This window comes from Apus apus, chromosome 12, assembly GCF_020740795.1.
Source record: "Apus apus isolate bApuApu2 chromosome 12, bApuApu2.pri.cur, whole genome shotgun sequence".
Classification (NCBI taxonomy): domain Eukaryota; kingdom Metazoa; phylum Chordata; class Aves; order Apodiformes; family Apodidae; genus Apus; species Apus apus.
The window spans coordinates 10,064,668-10,083,186 of NC_067293.1; the positions used below are offsets into that span (position 1 = coordinate 10,064,668).

The 18,519-nt window shown below is 38.6% G+C and overlaps 1 protein-coding gene across 4 annotated transcripts in view; it reads right to left on the minus strand.

The window, feature by feature from the left end:
- The window catches only part of TENM1 (teneurin transmembrane protein 1), a 314,346-nt gene that overhangs the window by 121,263 nt on the left and 174,564 nt on the right, over positions 1-18,519 (minus strand). For all 4 annotated transcript variants that reach the window (XM_051630327.1, XM_051630326.1, XM_051630323.1 and 1 more), the window contains 3 exons: positions 8,347-8,499; positions 3,910-4,109; positions 2,297-2,507 (listed from right to left, as the gene is read on the minus strand). In XM_051630327.1, the coding sequence (XP_051486287.1) occupies positions 2,297-2,507; positions 3,910-4,109; positions 8,347-8,499 (564 nt within the window). The remainder of the gene's footprint in view (positions 1-2,296; positions 2,508-3,909; positions 4,110-8,346; positions 8,500-18,519) is intronic.

The following is an 18,519-nucleotide window of genomic DNA, read 5'->3' on the forward strand; positions in this document are numbered from 1 at the left end:
TCAAAAGATGGACAGGCACATTGGACAACTAACATGTATAACTGAAATAAGTTTATTTTGATCTTATTTATGGGCACTTGGACAGAAAAGGATTGGTTCCTCTTAAAAACTACTATTATTTGAAAATGTTTCTATTTGTCTATCAGTTTATATCAAAGAACTGGCAGGTATTTGATATGTATCTGTTGATCAGACATCCACAACCTACACACGGATGGCAGCTTCAAAGTAAAGAAAAATAAATCTCCATTTCAGAATTAACATTTTTTTTCACAGATCTGCTGCTTGCTATTAAGTTTTCCACATTTCTGTTCATTATCAACTCTTCTCTTGCTCTATGTATACACTTGCCTGTCTTCTCAGTTTTTCAGAACCATATGGTAAAGGCTCCCTACGTTGATCTGAAATGAATAATTAACTGTTTGAAAAGTTACTTCTCGGTGATATGTCCACCTTGGGCTGGCCTTTATTCAGCCTATGAAAGCATTTGAGACATTTTTGCATGCAAATCACCCTCCTCAGAGGAAAGTCTGATCAGAGCTCTAGCTAAAGTGTCAGCAAAATCAATTTTGTACATAACTAATATTGAGCAACCTGAAATACTACCTAACAGATGCTCCTGAGGAGGGCATCACTGCCTCACACAGCCAAGAGCAGTGTACAGCAGAGATGCATCCAAGCTTTTGCTCTATTCTGAGTGTTTCCATCTGTGGTCCTGGTTGATTCCTTTGCTGGCAGAGATGTCATAAACATGACTTCAGCCCACTCTGGGCTCAGGAGTATGACTCACGGGTTATTTTTTTGGTGGAAACCCCTCAAAAACCATCGAGAACCATTATGCAAAGAAAACTATGAGAAGAAGATACCTAAATTATGAAACTACTATAGATCTCGTTATTTCCAAATGCATCAGCAGTAGATTCTTGCCGCATGAACCCTCTTTTTGCCAAAAATGTCTTCTTGCAGCCATTTCTGAGATGAGATCTAAGGATTCCTGTCTGCACTGTGACTCTCACTGCTCCTCTCTGTAAGACCCAGCCTGTTCTGCTTATTGGCCAGAGAAGGAATGGACAACTTCTTTTTCATCAAATGTAACAAGAACCAAACCCCAGCATTCATTTTCTGGAGAGGATACGCTACTTAATCATGAGCTATTGTTTAAAGCCTCCTGTATAAACACTGCTGACTTACAATAGAAATAAACAAGGGGGCAGGTATTTGGATTCTGATCTGGACTGGAGTCTGGCCAGGTTTTATGCTCTTCATGGAGCATCTGCCAAGATGCCTCATAAATTGCTGTAATATTATTTTCCCATATCACATTGAATATTGGCTTGGGTTTTTTTTTTTTTTTTTTTTCTTGTAAAAGATAAACTTTTTCAAACAGAATAAATACGAACTTTTAAACAAACATGCCATTACAATTCTATCTCAGTTTCTAAAGGATTTTCCTCCAAGTCCTTCAAAATCTTGGTATTTGAATCATACTGTCCTGCTCTGCAAGGTGTTTACCACCAAGCAAAAATAGCATCCAGTTCTTCCAAAGAGCAGATGGCATGTTCATTACTAGTAAAGACATCTTGCTAAACATATGGTAGAACAGGTTAACTAAAGGGCATAATGGTTAAAATCTTGCAGCAAACCAAGACTGTCATAAATACAACACTTTACAAATCTTATTATAAATTCCAAAGAAACTCTACATGTGAGCACTGCTCACTAACAGCACCTGGAGCTGCAAATATTTGTCACCTGTATGTATTAAAAGGCAGCAGGGAGTTGATAAACCACCAGGACACTGTCTCCTATATTTGCCTTCCGTGTTTCAAATAAAATGGTGCATTTGAATAACTGCATAAAACAACATCCATCCACCAAACAACAATCACAATCAAAACCACAAAAGTGGCCTTTGAGATTTTGTAATGGATTTGAAATACTGGAAATTTTTGTAGGATATATGGTTCCCATGTAAATAGAAAGGGCAATCTTTTTTACTTTGAACAAAATAACACCAGAAATTTCTCAAGCATTTAAGCGATCATATAAAAATCTTACTACCCATGAAAACTCTCCACTTAATTATTTTGATAGCATCCATCTTATATACACAAATATTCCTGTTTTTCTAAGATTGGCATAAGCATCAAGTTGTTCCACTGAGGTTAATTAACTAAGCTGAAATAAAATATACATAAGAGAATACTTAAACCAGAATTAAGGTCAATAATTTATTTTCAAATACAGCTTTCCAATGTAACAATCAGAATAATAATTTTATTGTAATTTTTCTTACCAATCGCTGTAGTTAGTACAAACACTTGCTCCACTTTCTTTCCATCATTGTAGAACGCCATATGCCAGGCTCCTTGATCCATATACTCAATGAAACCTGCCTCTTGCAGTGAAGTTAAGATCAGATTCCTGGGAGCTTGCTGTGGCTCCTCTGAGTTTTTTGGTTCCTGTTTAATTAACTGTTTTCCATCCATCAGTTTTACAAAATCAAACTGAAATAATAATGAGCAAAAATTAACCAGCTTGCAAATTTTTATTACTCTATTCTGCATGTCTTATTCAAACAGCAACAACCAGTTGAAACCTTATGAGGAATTGCCTGACTAAGTATTCACCCAAGTGGACAGCAATTGCAGAACCTCATCTATTAAGCTTCAGTTTCCATATAGAAAGCATTATGGTAGGTCAGAAATCTGGCATCAACATTTGCTGTTTGCTATGGCAGGGTAAATTCAGACTTGTTGCACTAAATACAGCAGATTTACTTAAAAAATTACTTCTCTTTAATGGGAATAATTAATACATTCCTAAGATGTAGTGCCCGTGTTGTGCAGCAATTCATCCCAAATGCCAAGAACAGATTAAAGACCCTGTTGTTCGATACCAGATTTGAAAGTATTTGTCCCTTAATATCAGTATTTTATATGAAAACCTATATACTTTTTATTTTAATTTTATTTTATTACTGCAAAAATCTATTTTATATTCTTAATATCTAACTAAGCTGATGCTGACAACTTTAATGTAAACTTTCCTGTTGAAGAAATGTATCTATTTCTCAAGGTTTTTCTAAGCATCCTGATTTTCAGTAAATTTCAGCTTCAGCTGAACTGAAGACCCAGCTCCAATACAAGCCAATGACAGTTAAAAGTGTTTATTTCTATGATCAAAACTCAAGTAAATAATTTTGATGTTAGACTAGATGATCTCAAGAGGTCCACTCTAAACAATATTTCCATGATTCCATATGCAATTTTATCACACTACATGGAGTGTGATCCTGCTGTAAGAAAGCTGAAACACCTATTATCCACAGAAATGACAGCTTGATGTGCCAAATACATTAAGCCTAAGAAAAAAACGGAATGTGATGAACAATATGGCATATTCTTAATGCTTAGCTAGGTTATCTCTTGCGAAGTCCTCAGGAGTAAACACTCAAAAATAATAATTAGAAACCAGAAACGGCTTTTTTTTGTTGTTTCTTTCTTTTTCTTTACATTAACTCTTTATACAGACTATGTAAGCTGCTTGTTTTAAGGAAATCTTAAAAAGATTAAAGCATTTTCAAATGATCTCGTACTTCAACCCACTGCTCCTGCAAAGAAGATGCTGGAGCTACACAGCAGCTCAGTGTGCAGCTCTCCAGCCTCCCAGACAAGTCACATCTCAGCAGTCCCAGCTGGTGACCTTTCTGGTATGACACTGTCCCTTCCTCTGAGACAGCGTGAGTTGAGGGTAGAGCTACAATTCAGTAAAAAAAAGGGACAGACTGCTTTTTGTGGTTGAAGCTAGGCCCTTCCCCCCTCCACATCCTCAATGTGTGTTGTGAACACACATCCTCTGCTGTTTGGAAATGTAGAGAATGACTCAACTAGTATTATTGCTAATTACCTGAGTGTGAGTCGGTGGAATGTTTCTTCTGCCATAAATTCCCAGCAGAGAATCCTTCGCCAGTGAAACGTTAAATTTCAGGTACATGGGGTGATGGATAGTAATCTGAAAGCGCCAGAATAAACCAGGGGGAATGGTCTGCATAACTTGGGCTCCAATCTCAATTTCTCCTGTGTCTATGGCCCATCCCTTCTGAAACACTAATTTTCAAGAAACAAACAAAACAATTAGTTGTGTATTCATGGTGGGGGAAGATAATAGCTCACAAGGTACAAACATGCCTTAGATATATCGGAATATATTGAAAACAATGTCTAAACAGAGGGCATTGCAGCAAAACCATTGCACTTCTTACTGAACTAGTTGAAAACCACAAATCGTTGTGCATGCAATGTTTATAACAACAGGCATCAGAGACTGTTTTTGCCCTGGAAATCTTCACATGTTTTACTGATAGAAAAATATAGAGGTGTTGCTGTGTAAACCGTGGAATTTACCTATCAGCCATGCAAAGAAATCCCATTCCACTGAGAAGACCAGAGAGGAGGCAGCAGGAGAGCTTCCTCTGGCATGGATTTCAGATTCCTGCTGACAAGCATTGCATAAGCTACACAAATGGACACCAGAAAATCCATCAAACCTAGTAGGTTGGAGCCCATGTCCGAAGCCTAGATTTCTATTAATCACCATTCCTAATGATCTTATTATGGTAGTGATAATCTAGTCCTGGAGAAACAAAGAACATCTGTTTTGGCTTGGACTTTCTGCATGGAAGACTAACAGGGGCATGAGGACAGGGACAGGCAATCTAAAGAGGAAATTGGCATAATTTCGTAATGCCTAACAATAAATCTGCAGACATCTACAGTATGTAACTTCACACATGGGTATGAGAGAGCTGAAATAGACCGGGAAATGGAATGCATAAAGAAGCCACTGCCAAACTAAATTGGAGCTGGCTTGCTTTGCTGGCTCATATCACTATCTTTTGTATTTTAATGCCTGTGTGATCAGCATCCTGACATACTGCAAATCACACACCTCATCCTGCTACCATCTAGGCTAATTCCATTGTAAGTTTTGCAAAAGTCTAACTCACATTTCTATTCTTTCTCTCGACTACAAAAAAGGCAGTAAAATTTGCTGCACTGGAGGAAAAGCCAAAAGTAGACTGAATTCAGCAGCCACATCCATTTATGTTTCATTTCAGTCCAGTATCACAGTGAAGGATAAAGAGAAGCAATCAAAGCAATTGGAGCCTCACCTTTTAGAATAATGCACATAAATATCTAATACAACATATATGTACATGAAATTGTATAAATTGCCATTGGAAATGAAAACAGCATAGCAAAGCTAGGGCCAGCGTTTTCCTGAATGTATTAATAACAAAGATCCTCAGTGGGATCTTACATAGGCTTTAACTAGTGCAGGAAGTACTTAGCAGTTTTAATGAATAGAGATTTAATTTACAAGGCAGGAGCAATTCTCAGGGTACTGGATCTTACAGCTTTATGGCTGCTTTGTGTCACAAACCTACAGCAAGAACCAGGAGCTGACTTTTAACACCTTACGGCATAAAAGCATCTATTTTTAGAGCACACAACATGCAATCTAATACTCTAAAAATACACTTGTTACTTGGTTCATGAGTTAAAATGTTTCCAAATTGCTGTTTTAACAATGTTCAAGGTGAGACTACTCCTGCTCAATTTCCTTCATGGAGAAAAACCTGGAATGTTGAGTTTTGAAAAAAGAATTGAAAAGTGAATCCCTTCCCACCTCAACACATACAAGTTCTTGCTTGGCTGATGTGAATTTAAAACCTTTCCCCCTATTTCCAGTACTCCAGAGATATTAAATCTTAATGATTCTTTGCAAGCAATTACCCTGGGTTAAGTAAAACACTAAGGAACTTTTTGGTGATATTGACACATGGTAATTAATGTGATTCAATTACAAGATGATAGAGAGCTTAGTAAAAAAGTCAAGGATACAGTATAATTTTTGAAGTTAATGGCATTATTGGTTGGTGTTCAAGGTCCTTTAAAATACAGTAACTGCCACTTAGTTTGTTGAAGTGAGAAGGCCTGTGTCTTTGTTGAAAATAAAAGGCATTATGTTTTTAGTCATGGAGTATTTTCACTAACTGATGTTATCAAATTTTGCTGAACACCACGTTACGTGTTGCTAGGCTCCAAAAAATACACCTCTGAGTTTTTCCTCATTTGGCTGAAAATACCTTTGCTTTAATAATAATTTTAGGCAATCCTTAAAAACAGCAGATTTACTTTTATCTCATTACATAGCAATGAAGTGTATGCTGCTGTTCACAACAGTAACATGAAAATATGTATATTGTCTACCAGCTAATGCAAGTGTGTGACTGCTGCATCTCTGCCTTTCAAATGTCATTTTCTTCAGGCAACCACACAGCATGAAAAGGCTACTGTAAAGAGCTATGGCCAAAGTGCATGTTTTCATATTCATTGGGCTTTCTTTATAGAAATTGAATTTAGCTCTGTTTCTATGCTTAATTAAACTAAGCAAGTTTTCATCTGTCCAAAAAAGGCATCTGAAGATACACTATTCACAGATTCCTCATATACTTCTTTGCTCTTTCTTGAAAAAGTCCGAAATAAGCTTTAAAAATTCCAGTGCTGCAACACGAGTTCGGTTCTTCTATGGTCATTTCCTCATAACAATGTTTCTCTTACGACAAAGTATAACTTCATTTTCTATGTTTGATTCCTTGTACAGCTCCCAATCTTACCAACTGCTATTAATTCTTTCCTATTCCTTCTAAGCACACTTTCCTTGCAAGTCTAAAACGGAAGACAGATTCGTAATCACAGGTTTCTTTTGGTTTCAAGAAAGTTAAACTCTGAACAGCATGGTGCCAATTATCTTCACAAGCAAGTACCCATGTGCTGATTATTACTGATCCTGAAACAATCAAACTCCTTGTACTCCCCTGGTAAATACCAGCATCAATAGATGTCTGAGTTTTTAATCACACTACTACATATTAAAATGTTAACTCATAGCTGTGGGTCAATGTGTTATAAAATGACTTCTTAAAGAAATCTGACTTGCTAGTTTGCAAATTTGAGTTTCATTAAAAGATTAGTTAAAATACATGCTTTAAAAGTCTGGAAAAGCATTCTGTGCTGTTGCATTGAGTTGGGAAAATGGGAGGTAACAAGATCTACAGTTGTTTTTTATCCCTGTGAAATCACAGCAGAGGTTTCAAGTTTACAAGCAAAGCATCAACTTTCTGAGGTGTCCTGCTGTAGTGAAAGGAGTTGTCTGTTTTCAAACCCTCCTTCCCAGCACATCTAAGTGGATAATTTTGTATGAGCACTGGAAATAAAATCAACTGATATATATTAAGTGATGGAAAGAAATTAAACCAGCAGAAATTAGCCACAGACAGACTGTGCATGTACTACTGCCTGGTACTAAGCCCAAATGATTTTCCTTGTGTTTTCCCAAGTGTATCATTCTTGTAAGCACAAAATCCTTGTTACCCCCAAAAGGTGAAGGGGGGCAAGTGGGACAAGAGCCTAGCTATTTCTAGACTGACCTCTGAAACAGCTGGATGTGCCCTCAGTGAAGTGGCTCTGCTGCCACAGCCCTGTGCGCCCCTGTTGTGGGGGAATTGTGGAGCTACACGAGATGCTGGGATTGGCTGGGACAAGGCAGGTGGTTTGGATTTTTACCTAACTATGTTGATTTTTTTAATGAAGCCATTTTCTGCTGCTGTAGTGACCTGATGTGTCTTGGTTGTGCATGAGACAATCCCTGCAGTGGGCATGGGAAGGCAGGGAGCCACTCAGGGACAGAGCAGGGACAGAGTAGGACTGTCTCCCAGCAGCTGTCAGACCAACTCAGACATTTTGGGAAACCTCAGTAGATTCCTGCAAACTGATTCCCCATGACTAGTTCAGCCAGGATGTGACAGGATGCTGCATTTTAGCTTATGCCTTCAAGAATGAGATGCCTTTAAAAGCCTGCAGGTTCCTTCCCTTCTGCATGTCCTGACCTGCCAGTAGAAAGGGTTTCACTTTGCCTCATTGTGACATTGGTCTGCAGGACAGGCACAGCATCAAGCCCTGTGCAGAAACGGGAACAAGGTGGATACAGTCTCACCTCCCCTGTCTTAAGACAGAAGCCAAATGCTCTAATCTCCCTTATCTCACAAAAGAACAGTGATCATTCTACTATTGAACATTGGCTCCCTAATGGCCTGGGTCCTTTTCTAAGTTCACAGAGAGTGCTGCTAAAGGAAACTGCAGGCTTTTCATACCTGTTTTAAAATTATAATAGAGAACATAGAACCTGAACTCAAAATGCTGTCAAACTGTAGCAATTAGAGAGCTTGGACAGTAGTAATGTTTAAATATTTGTAATGTCTGTCTTATACTTCACACATACCTTTCTTTTCTGTTTTATCAGAAACTTTTCCTCCGATTGGTGAGTAAGTAGTATCTGTGGATTCTGTTCCCTTATTTCCTTTGCTAACTCCATTTTCATACAGCTGCCCTTCAACAGGCTGTAGTTGCCAGGTTAAACCAAACAAGTGTACTGCTGCAAAAAAATGAAGACCAATTAATTGATGTCTAAGCTACACCACCTTCAGTCATGCTAAGAAAGAATGCTATGACCCAGTTCCTGCGAAGTCAAGTATTACTTCATTCTGTTAGTAATAAATCAGAATTTCAAGAGGTCTAATGAGCAATTTACTATTTTACCTTAAAACTCCATGTTTAATTAGTTTCCACACTTTCTTTTGGAGCTCAGCCAGGTTGGGGTGATGAATTTCTACATCAATTAATGGAAATACTAGCAATTAAAAGGATTACAGTTGAATGAATTTAACATTGTGTGACAGATTCTTATGCTACATCAATCTTGTCCCTCAACTTTCAACTGCCAAAAAGCTGTTTGTTGATTAAAGCACTGACACCACTTAAACCTTCTCACATTTCCAGAGAAACTGGGCCAATTGCATCCCCAATTTAGGTTAAACATCAGTAGAAATGCTGACTCCACAGATTTATTCTAGAATTAAATTGCAGATAAAAAACTGGCTCTAGATCTAAAACATATGCAATTATTCTACAACACAATAACAGAAATATAGTTCTTATTTATGTATGCACTGGGAAATCTACTAAATTAATCCTTTTATGAAGTTAGAAACTATCCTTATTATCATACATGGGGACTGCCTGCACAGCCATTCTCTTTTTCTGCTTTCCTTTCTATTCTTTCTGATCCGAGGCATCACAGGATGGTAGGAGAAATACAGCAACAGAGGATCTTATTTTAGGCATATTGTGATAGTACTGCAGTCATTGTAGACAATTTCCTAGACCATACTGAGCAGGGAAAATTCATCGAAGGGAGAGGTTGCCTTAGCATTGAAGTAACTCAGCAAGGAGGACTGATGACCCACTAAAACATGGGTTGAGGATACCCCCCTGAGAGGAGCTGAAATTGTGACAGAAAGCAAAACCCGAGTAGCAGGCTCTTCAGTCACATGCAACAATGTTGCACTGAGTAGGATGTGCCCACAGTGGGAGTCTAAAGGCAATATATTTGTTCTTCCTGAATTGTATAGGAACCTCAGTAGCTCTCAGGAAAAGTAAGGGTGATCTAGAATAGGTCTTGCATTTAGCAAGTACAATGTTTTCTTTTGCACTTGCACATACTTTAAGGATAAAACATCAATACTAACACAAAACCTAGAGTCTATTATCCATTTTATATCCCTTGCAGGCTGAAAAGTTCAATGGGATTGATAACTAGTGACTATATTTCATTTATACAAATGCAAATAATTATATTAGCACTTGAAACAAATCAACATTAAATGCAAACCCTAACTGCAAACATCAGTAAACTTCTAGAGGTTATGGAATCAAGAAAATAACCTAGTTGCCTTCTTATGCTATTTCCAGTACTGCTATTATTAATTTCCTATGATAGCATTTGCATGTGCTGCAGAGGACATCTCACAAAGCAAGGACTGAATATGCAATGCACCTTTTGCCTTACTGTATGTCTAGCCCAGCTTACATACACTGTGTATTTTGTCATCCATTTGAGTAATTTGCTTGCTTTGTCTTCCTTCAGGCTGGGAAGTGCTGTTGTTTTTACAGTTCATGCCAAAGCTCGGCAAGGGAAACTATTTGTTTGGATGTTTGACAGTTAGTTAGTTCCCTCCCTGAGAAGCATCAGCTGCATTGTAGACATGATGGTCTCTACCAGCCTCAGACTGCTAGTCCATGGGATACTGGTAGAACCACTTCACATTAAACAATGTGCACACTTGAGCATTTGAACAACAAAACACAGTGCTATGAAAATAAGGTCCACTTGAATTAAACTGAATGACTTCTATCACTGCAGAAACCTGGTTATCTTGCAATCTTAAAAACATTACATTACATTACACATTACAAAAATCATTACATTACAATACATTACATTACAAGTCTCTATGTCTTACCTCGCCCCTTCATTCTCTGTGATACTCTTCTTTTACCTAGGGTATACATACCTCCTACAAAGCTTTTGTTTCTTGCAACATATGTACATTGTGTTTTAGATATATAGATATTTCACCAAGTAAGACCAAATAAAACTTTCAAATGTCTTTCTCTCTCAGTCCTCTTTAGAAATAAGTAGGCACGTACTGAATTCCATTAAAAAGCTCAAAGGAACTTATCTTTTGAGCAGTTCTCTCTTTGATTTTTCTCATGGATTTCTGGCTTTTGCTTTTCCCCTTTTACACAAAGGGGCACAGAAAATGCTGTGGTATTCAACAGTGGGCCACAATGTCACTTCCCACAGCATAAATCCATTTGGAAGATTCTCTGCTGCATTTCCCACATGTAGCGCCCAGGTACAAGACCCTGTTCCATAGACCAAGTAGAAGATGACACCATCTACTTCTACTTCATTCTGTCCAACTTAGTATTGGGCTAAAAAGGAGGGAGATTCACTTTCTGATGAAGGTCTTTGCCCTTTCCTCAAAGTTCAGCCTTCCAGCCAGATGTTTACACAGAAATACCTCGACTACAGCAGTTCTAAGGGCTGGCTGCTGACTGACTCCACTATTATGACTAAAGATGCGTTATTGGAAGTAGCTCAAGTTCCCACAGAACACGAAAAACAGCCTTTGAGATTCGATGACTACACTGGCATTACAGAAAAATCAAAAGCTACTTTGGTCCTTCCTACCTATCACTCCAGAAAAATTCTGCACTCTGTTACTCTGTATTTTCCAGGACCTAAATTACCCCAGCTACTGGTAGGGTGCATAAGATCACTGGTGAACTCTTATAGTTTCAAGAAAAAAACATGGACTACCAGGCAAGTGGATATTAAGCAGCTTGTTAGCAGCATCATTATGTTTCACAATTGCAAAATTCATACTTAAAACAGGAGGGGCTGCAGAGAGTCACCAGGAGCATCAGCCATAACATCATCTTGGCCAAACTGAACCTCTTGTCTAAAAACTGAGTGCCAATATTTTCCCTGCTGTAGCCATCATGCTTCTTTACCTGGCATTCCTGAACTTCCAACTTGATTTATCTGTTTCCTTGGTTCTTCCATTCCTACTGCACAGCTTATCTGAAAAGATATTATTTCTTGGCTTGCTTGAGCCTCCAGTATATTCCCTTCCTCTATCATTACACTATTACTCTGCTTTGTGTTATTTATGAGTTGTATTCTGCCACGAGTAGAGTTGTACATTGCTTTCACTGGGGTGATCTGGAGGCAGAAAAATATATTTGAAGGCAAAATTTGACCCTCTTTACATATAGTTTGGAAACAGCTTATGGGATGGATGCCACCATAGAATCATAGAATCATAGAATCATAGAATCCTAGGGGTTGGAAGGGACCTTGAAAGATCATCTAGTCCAACCCCCCTGCCAGAGCAGGGTCACCTAGAGCACATCACACAGGAAGGCGTCCAGGCGGGTTTTGAATGTCTCCAGCGAAGGAGACTCCACAACCTCTCTGGGCAGCCTGTTCCAGTGCTCTGTCACTCTTACAGTAAAAAAAATTTTTCCTGATATTCATCTTAAACCTCCTATGCTCCAACTTGTATCCATTACCCCTTGTCCTATCACTGGTCTTCACTGAAAAAAGCTTAACTCCATCGTCTTGACACTCACCCTTTACATATTTGTAAACATTGATGAGGTCACCTCTCAGTCTCCTTTTCTCCAAACTAAAGAGACCCAGCTCCCTCAGCCTTTCCTCATAAGGGAGATGTTCCACTCCCTTAATCATCTTTGTGGCTCTGCGTTGGACTCTTTCAAGCACTTCCCTGTCCTTCTTGAACTGAGGGGCCCAGAACTGGACACAATATTCCAGATGTGGCCTCACCAATGCAGAATAGAGGGGGAGGAGAACCTCTCTTGACCTACTAACCACACCCTTTCTAATACACCCCAGGATGCCATTGGCCTTCTTAGCCACAAGGGCACACTGCTGGCTCATGGTCATCCTCCTGTCTACCATGACCCCCAGGTCCCTTTCACCTACACTGCTCTCCAGCAGGTCAGCCCCCAACCTGTACTGGTGCATGGCGTTTTTCTTCCCCAAATGCAAAACTCTACACTTGCTCTTGTTAAACTTCATCAGGTTTTTCCCCGCCCAAGTCTCCAGCCTGTCTAAGTCTCTCTGAATGGCAGCACAGCCTTCTGGTGTGTCAGCCACTCCTCCCAGCTTGGTGTCATCAGCAAACTTGCTGAGGGTACATTCTGTGCCCTCATCCAGGTCGTTGATGAAGATATTGAACAACACCGGTCCCAGTACCGACCCCTGAGGGACTCCACTAGTCACAGGCCTCCAACTAGATTTTGCCCCATTGACTACAACTCTCTGACTTCTTCCTTTCAACCAGTTCTTGATCCACCTCACTGCCTGATCATCAAACCCATACTTGATCAACTTATCTACAAGGATGCTGTGGGAGACGGTGTCAAATGCTTTACTGAAATCAAGATAGACCACATCAACCGCTCTACCATCATCTATCCACCTAGTAATTTCCTCATAGAAGGCTATGAGGTTAGTCAAACATGACTTACCCTTGGTAAAACCATGTTGACTGCTCTTGATGACCCCCATCTCCTTGATATGTCTAGAGATAGTGCCAAGGACAAGTTGTTCCATTACCTTTCCAGGGATGGAGGTGAGGCTGACCGGTCTATAGTTACCCGGGTCCTCCTTCTTGCCCTTCTTGTAGACTGGAGTGACATTTGCTATCCTCCAGTCCTCAGGCACCTCTCCTGTTACCCATGACTTACCGAAGATGATGGAGAGTGGACTAGCAATGGAGAGTGGACTAGCAATACCTATATTGTATTTATATTGCATTAGATAGCACTGTTTAATTCAAAAGTTTCAGCTAAAATTGAAGCACCAAAGCGGACACATGATTTTTTACAACATGCACTGTGGATGTTATGGCAGATGCTGAATTTTGAGGAGCTGAAGAGACTAGAGGATGGCAAAGGATTATGGTGAAACTATGATTCTTCCTCAGTCACCTTGCCCTGGCCAGGCTGCTCAGGTTAACTTTAAATGACCTTTCTCTCAAATGAAGAAGGTTCTACTCATAGTACACAGCTTTTCTTGGCTAATTTATTATGGTTCTCCAGTAAAAAATAACTATTATATGTAAAGCAGAGCTCTCGCAGAAAAAAAATAGAAATTAAAAGGCATTTATCTTCTACTCTTCCCATAAACTTCCTTCATGAAACAAAGATGAAAAGCTAGTGTGACTTTTGGTGCCTAAGGAGTTTTCTCTATCCAGTGACATGTTTTTGGTTGCTTCACATTACTGTTGCAAGTGAAACCAGTTGGGCCCTCCGTGGAATAAAAGGTTGGGTCTTTACCTCTGAAGTAGATGTCCAGATTGCCTATTTTGTTTCACATTTAAAACATTAAAACAAACTGACACTTCCAGATAAACTAACTCAGTCCTTGCAATTCTGCAGTGTATTTGAGTAAATATTCACGAATATATAAGCATTTTTTTCAGAACTCATTTTGTAAACTGGATTAACCCACCATCTGCTATGAAGCCAATGATCTAATTTAATTTATTCTTATCTACCTTCTGTGTAAGCACAGCTTGTCAAGTCCTGTGCTACACGTTTGGTAGAATATGAATAAGAGGCTTGGCTTCAGTGCAAAACAGACTCTCAGTAGTGAGGAGATGTCAAAAAAGTCCTGTGCAATAAGTACTTATCAACCTGGAAGACAAACTTCAGAGGACAAAAATCCTATAAATGTGAAGTCTCTCCAAATTGCTGACCTCCACTAAAGGCTTTTGTTTAGCCTTCTCTGCTGTTTTCAGTTATTTTACAAAATCTCAGCAGATCACCCCCTTGAAGCCCAGACTTTCGAAGAGCTGTAGTAGAATGTATATAAGCAGCTGACTATTCTTTCTGCACCTGCTCTGACAAAGTGCCAGAGAAGTATTTATTTTCTCTAACTGCCAGCAGGTTCTACTTATAAAACTGGATTTCACTGTGGCATGAAGCCATGGGTGCATCAGTGCCTCACTTCCAGTTGAGCACTGTAAGGGTGAAGCAGTGTAAAAATACTCAAAAAGGAGTCAGAATCAAAGTTCTGGTCCTGACCTACAGAGCAGGTGCCATTCAGCTCTAATCAAACTAAAAATTTGAGACTGTTAATATTTGATTCAGTCTTACGAATCTTTGTGGGGTTTTTTTTTGGTTGTTTGTTTTTGTTTTGTTTTTTTTTCCAAATCCTTATTGAAGTGATAAGCTATTTTGGACCACATATGACCTTTCACGAAATAAGGAGTTTTTAATATATTTTTTTTAGTCATCTTAACTCTCAAGAATTCTCCTCTTTCTCAAGCAGTCTTCTCTTTATACCTAGCCTATTTTTATACCTGAGAGTAGAAATATGCCCTTCTCACCTGCAATCCTCTTACTGGGATGTATAATGGCTAGCCTGGCTTCATGCTCTCTCCTCAGCTTACTTAAAGATTTGTGACAAACCAAGCTCGTCAGCAAGACGAGCAAGGCTCAGAAAGAACAGATTTCCACGACGTCCAGCTGTGAACGCCCAATGTTTGTGTCTCAGTGAGGACTCTCAGTGAGGCTCACCAACAGTTCAAGAACTGCACATCTGCACCACCCCAGCTTTTACGTACACCTGAAACATTTAGCAGTGTTTATTCTACCATGATATTTGTCAGTGTAAAACCAGCATATTTTTCCCCTTGAGACTCCTCTGCATAATTTCTAGTTCTCCGAGTTAAGGATTTCTATTTTTCTTACAATTTTTATTGCATATAGCTATGTACCCAATATGATAAATTTATGCACTGAGATACATATATCATTAAAATTTGGTCTGGCCTTTCCTAATGTTGAAATCATCACCCCTCTACCTTGTGCACAGCGTGAGAAATGACAGGTCACAATGGCAGACAGCAGAGAGGTTTTAATTTCCTCACCCTCTTTATGAATATAATTTAAGACCCAACACCCATCTCCAGTGCATACTCATAAATAGTGATAATATCATGAAGGACAGGGACAACTTAATATTCATACTTGAGAATTCATTTGGGTATAAAATAGCCATTTGGTAGTCAGGGATGGTTAAATCTAAGAACATGGGATGCAATTTTCAGAGGCACTGAACATTTGCATCTCCTGCTGAAATCAATATGAACTGTAGGAGTTCAGCACCTTTGATCAATAGGACCAGTGATTTGCAAGTCCAAATCAGCTGCTGATAAAATGGTAAAGTATCATGGAAGAAAAATCCTACTTACTAATGGGCTAAAAATAACTGACTAGATGAGCATCGAACATTGTATTGTACTTAAAGAAAATGGTGTGGTGCTGAAAAATTAGCGTATTTCTTACTCTATCTCTTGTATTTGTGTTGTTTACTCTTAAATTTTTGGTCAAATTTCTTTTTTTAATTGCTGATGGCTTCTTAGGCTTCTATTACGATGAGATTAAAAGAAGAGAATATTTACCATACCATTCCACAGCTGTAACCTATTTTACACTCTTCATAGCAAGACAGACTGGTAGATGAGCAGAGAGAAACAACTATTGACTGCATTCAATCAAACAGATACATTCTTGTCTTTCATGTGTTAATTTGAAATCCACATTATAAACCTTTGGACATCAGAATGTTCACAAGGTCTGCTAATCCTCATCTGACCAGATAAAACAAAATATTTTAAAAGTATTACAGAATTTTCAATTTTCTTTTCCATACTGTCCTTTTGCAAGGAGTATCTGAAGATGGACTGGTGACATAGATCCTGCTCAGTCCATTAAACACCTCATTCCAGAGAAATACACTTCAACACATAGCCAGGGATTTAACTGTTTCTGTTTTACAATCAAAACCAGAAAAACTTCAAGGTAAGTGGATTTCAGTAACTGTCCCTCTGTTTTGTTTTTCTAATTTGAGCATTCATTTGCATAAACCATTAACACACACAGCTTGGACGGCCTCCAGACACAGGGGCTGCTAGCAGGCAGATTTTGCACAGCGCATGTTGCTGTCAGAAGAGCAGATACCTTGTTTTTACCTCATCAGCCTTTCACTCCACTAACATTTTCCCACTTCCCACAGCCCTGTCCAGGCTCCCAGGAAGGGCCAGTGATCCTGCTGCAGCCCAGGATGTGCCAACAACATGCACCAACACCACCTCCCTGGGGGGGTTCCAGTCACTTACTGCCCTGTTCACAAGCAAATTCAAGCAACTGCACCCCAGACTGCCATGAATGCATTGCAGTTATCAACATACATGAAAGTACAGAAGAAAAATAAAAGTATGTATGCCTTTATTCTGCAGAAAATAATTCAGTAAGTTTACAGCATGGAAACCAAACATCCATTTTATGAAATGAATTTTTTTTTTTAAGTAACCACTATGACTTTAGAACCTATTCACTGAAATTACTCCTGTTGAAGCAAAAATGAAGCATAAATATTATGACTGAAGGTTTTCAATAACTCAGCTGTTACACAAGCATTTACAGGGTTCTATAATTTTCTTACTGTCCATAAAATAAACAAATTTATTTCAGAAAGGACCAAATAATAAACATGCCGATTACAGGCCAAAAATGGAAACACGGAGAAAAACTATTTTTCTAACTATTAGCTTGAAGCAGAGAACATACAGAATAAGTATGTGTTCTCAAATAAAATCTTCTCTATTGAGTCCAACTGATAATGGGAAAAGAGAAAAATAAAGGAACAAAAACATTTTGCTGCCTTACCTTTTGATTGAAAAGGAATCACGGTTTAGAGCACTCTGGCACAGGTCCCAGTTTGTTACAAAGATAAAATTTGCAATTTTTTGCTCTGGAATAAGCTTTGAGTTTCCAAAACTTTGGGACTGTTCTGGCTTGAGGCTGAGATTTGGGCCTATTTTTACCAGTAACTTGTAGCTCATGCATCTAACGGCACTACAAGGTATTTGAGAAAGCATATTTAAGTTGTTACATAAAGGGAAGAAAAATCTTAATGTTAAATTTTGATCTACATTTGGCCTGAAGTTGCAGTTCATTATAAGTTAGTGCAAACTGTGCCATAAAATACAATAATGAAAATAATTTTGCCTTTACAAAGGCTCCCTTATTCTTCCAGTAACAACCACTGAGCTGATCCCAGGTTAAGTTTGATCCTGAAAGTAAAATGAGTTTTGTTTTGCAATAGTGGCCCAAGCCTGAAGTCACTGTTTAGAACTAACTCCCTCTGAGTTGAAGGAAACCTGCCTGGAGTGAGGACTAAGGGACCTGAATCCTGGTGAGCAAAGAGAAAATACCTGGGGCAGGGGGTGGTTTGGGTGAATTTTAACTTCCAAGTGTTACATATAGTCTGATTTTGTATATTCAACTACTCTTATTTAAAACATGCATATTTAAACTTTTGATGAGAAAAAATATGCAAATATGAAAGCCTACAGTGCAAGTGAACTTTGACAACAGTTTATATGCTATTATTCATTCCTAATTAAAGGCAAAGAACTATGGTACCTGATTCATAAAAAGAGACCATGAACTTATTTAAATATTCATTCAACCAGAAATGGGCAGCATGAATATTAATGTGGAAGAAACTAACTAATACTACCTGAATCTGCAGGAAAGCTTATGCAGCTGAAAGATTTCTGGGGCAAACAAGAGCAAATAGTGGCATCTTGGAAAAAAATCTGAACTAGAATTCCTGGTTCAGAGATTTGTATTTTGCTATAAAAACATAACTGGAAATACTGGTAATTTATAAAATACAAAGACACCTTCATTTATTTAGTTCTACCAAACTGAAGAAAACATGTAACACCTTTATGTTAACAGGTTATGAGAAACATAGGAAGGTCTACTGGAAATTCTTGTAGAGGTTTTTAATTCATAGTGACATGAAGTGCTCTCAGCCTTCTCAGGCTGATGACATGCAGCAGTACATCTCTTAGAAAGGTAAGAAATTTTAGTGGCAGACTGCAATCTAAGCAGGGAAGTAACAGACAGTGCTTCATCCAAATGAAATCAAAATGGTGTGGGT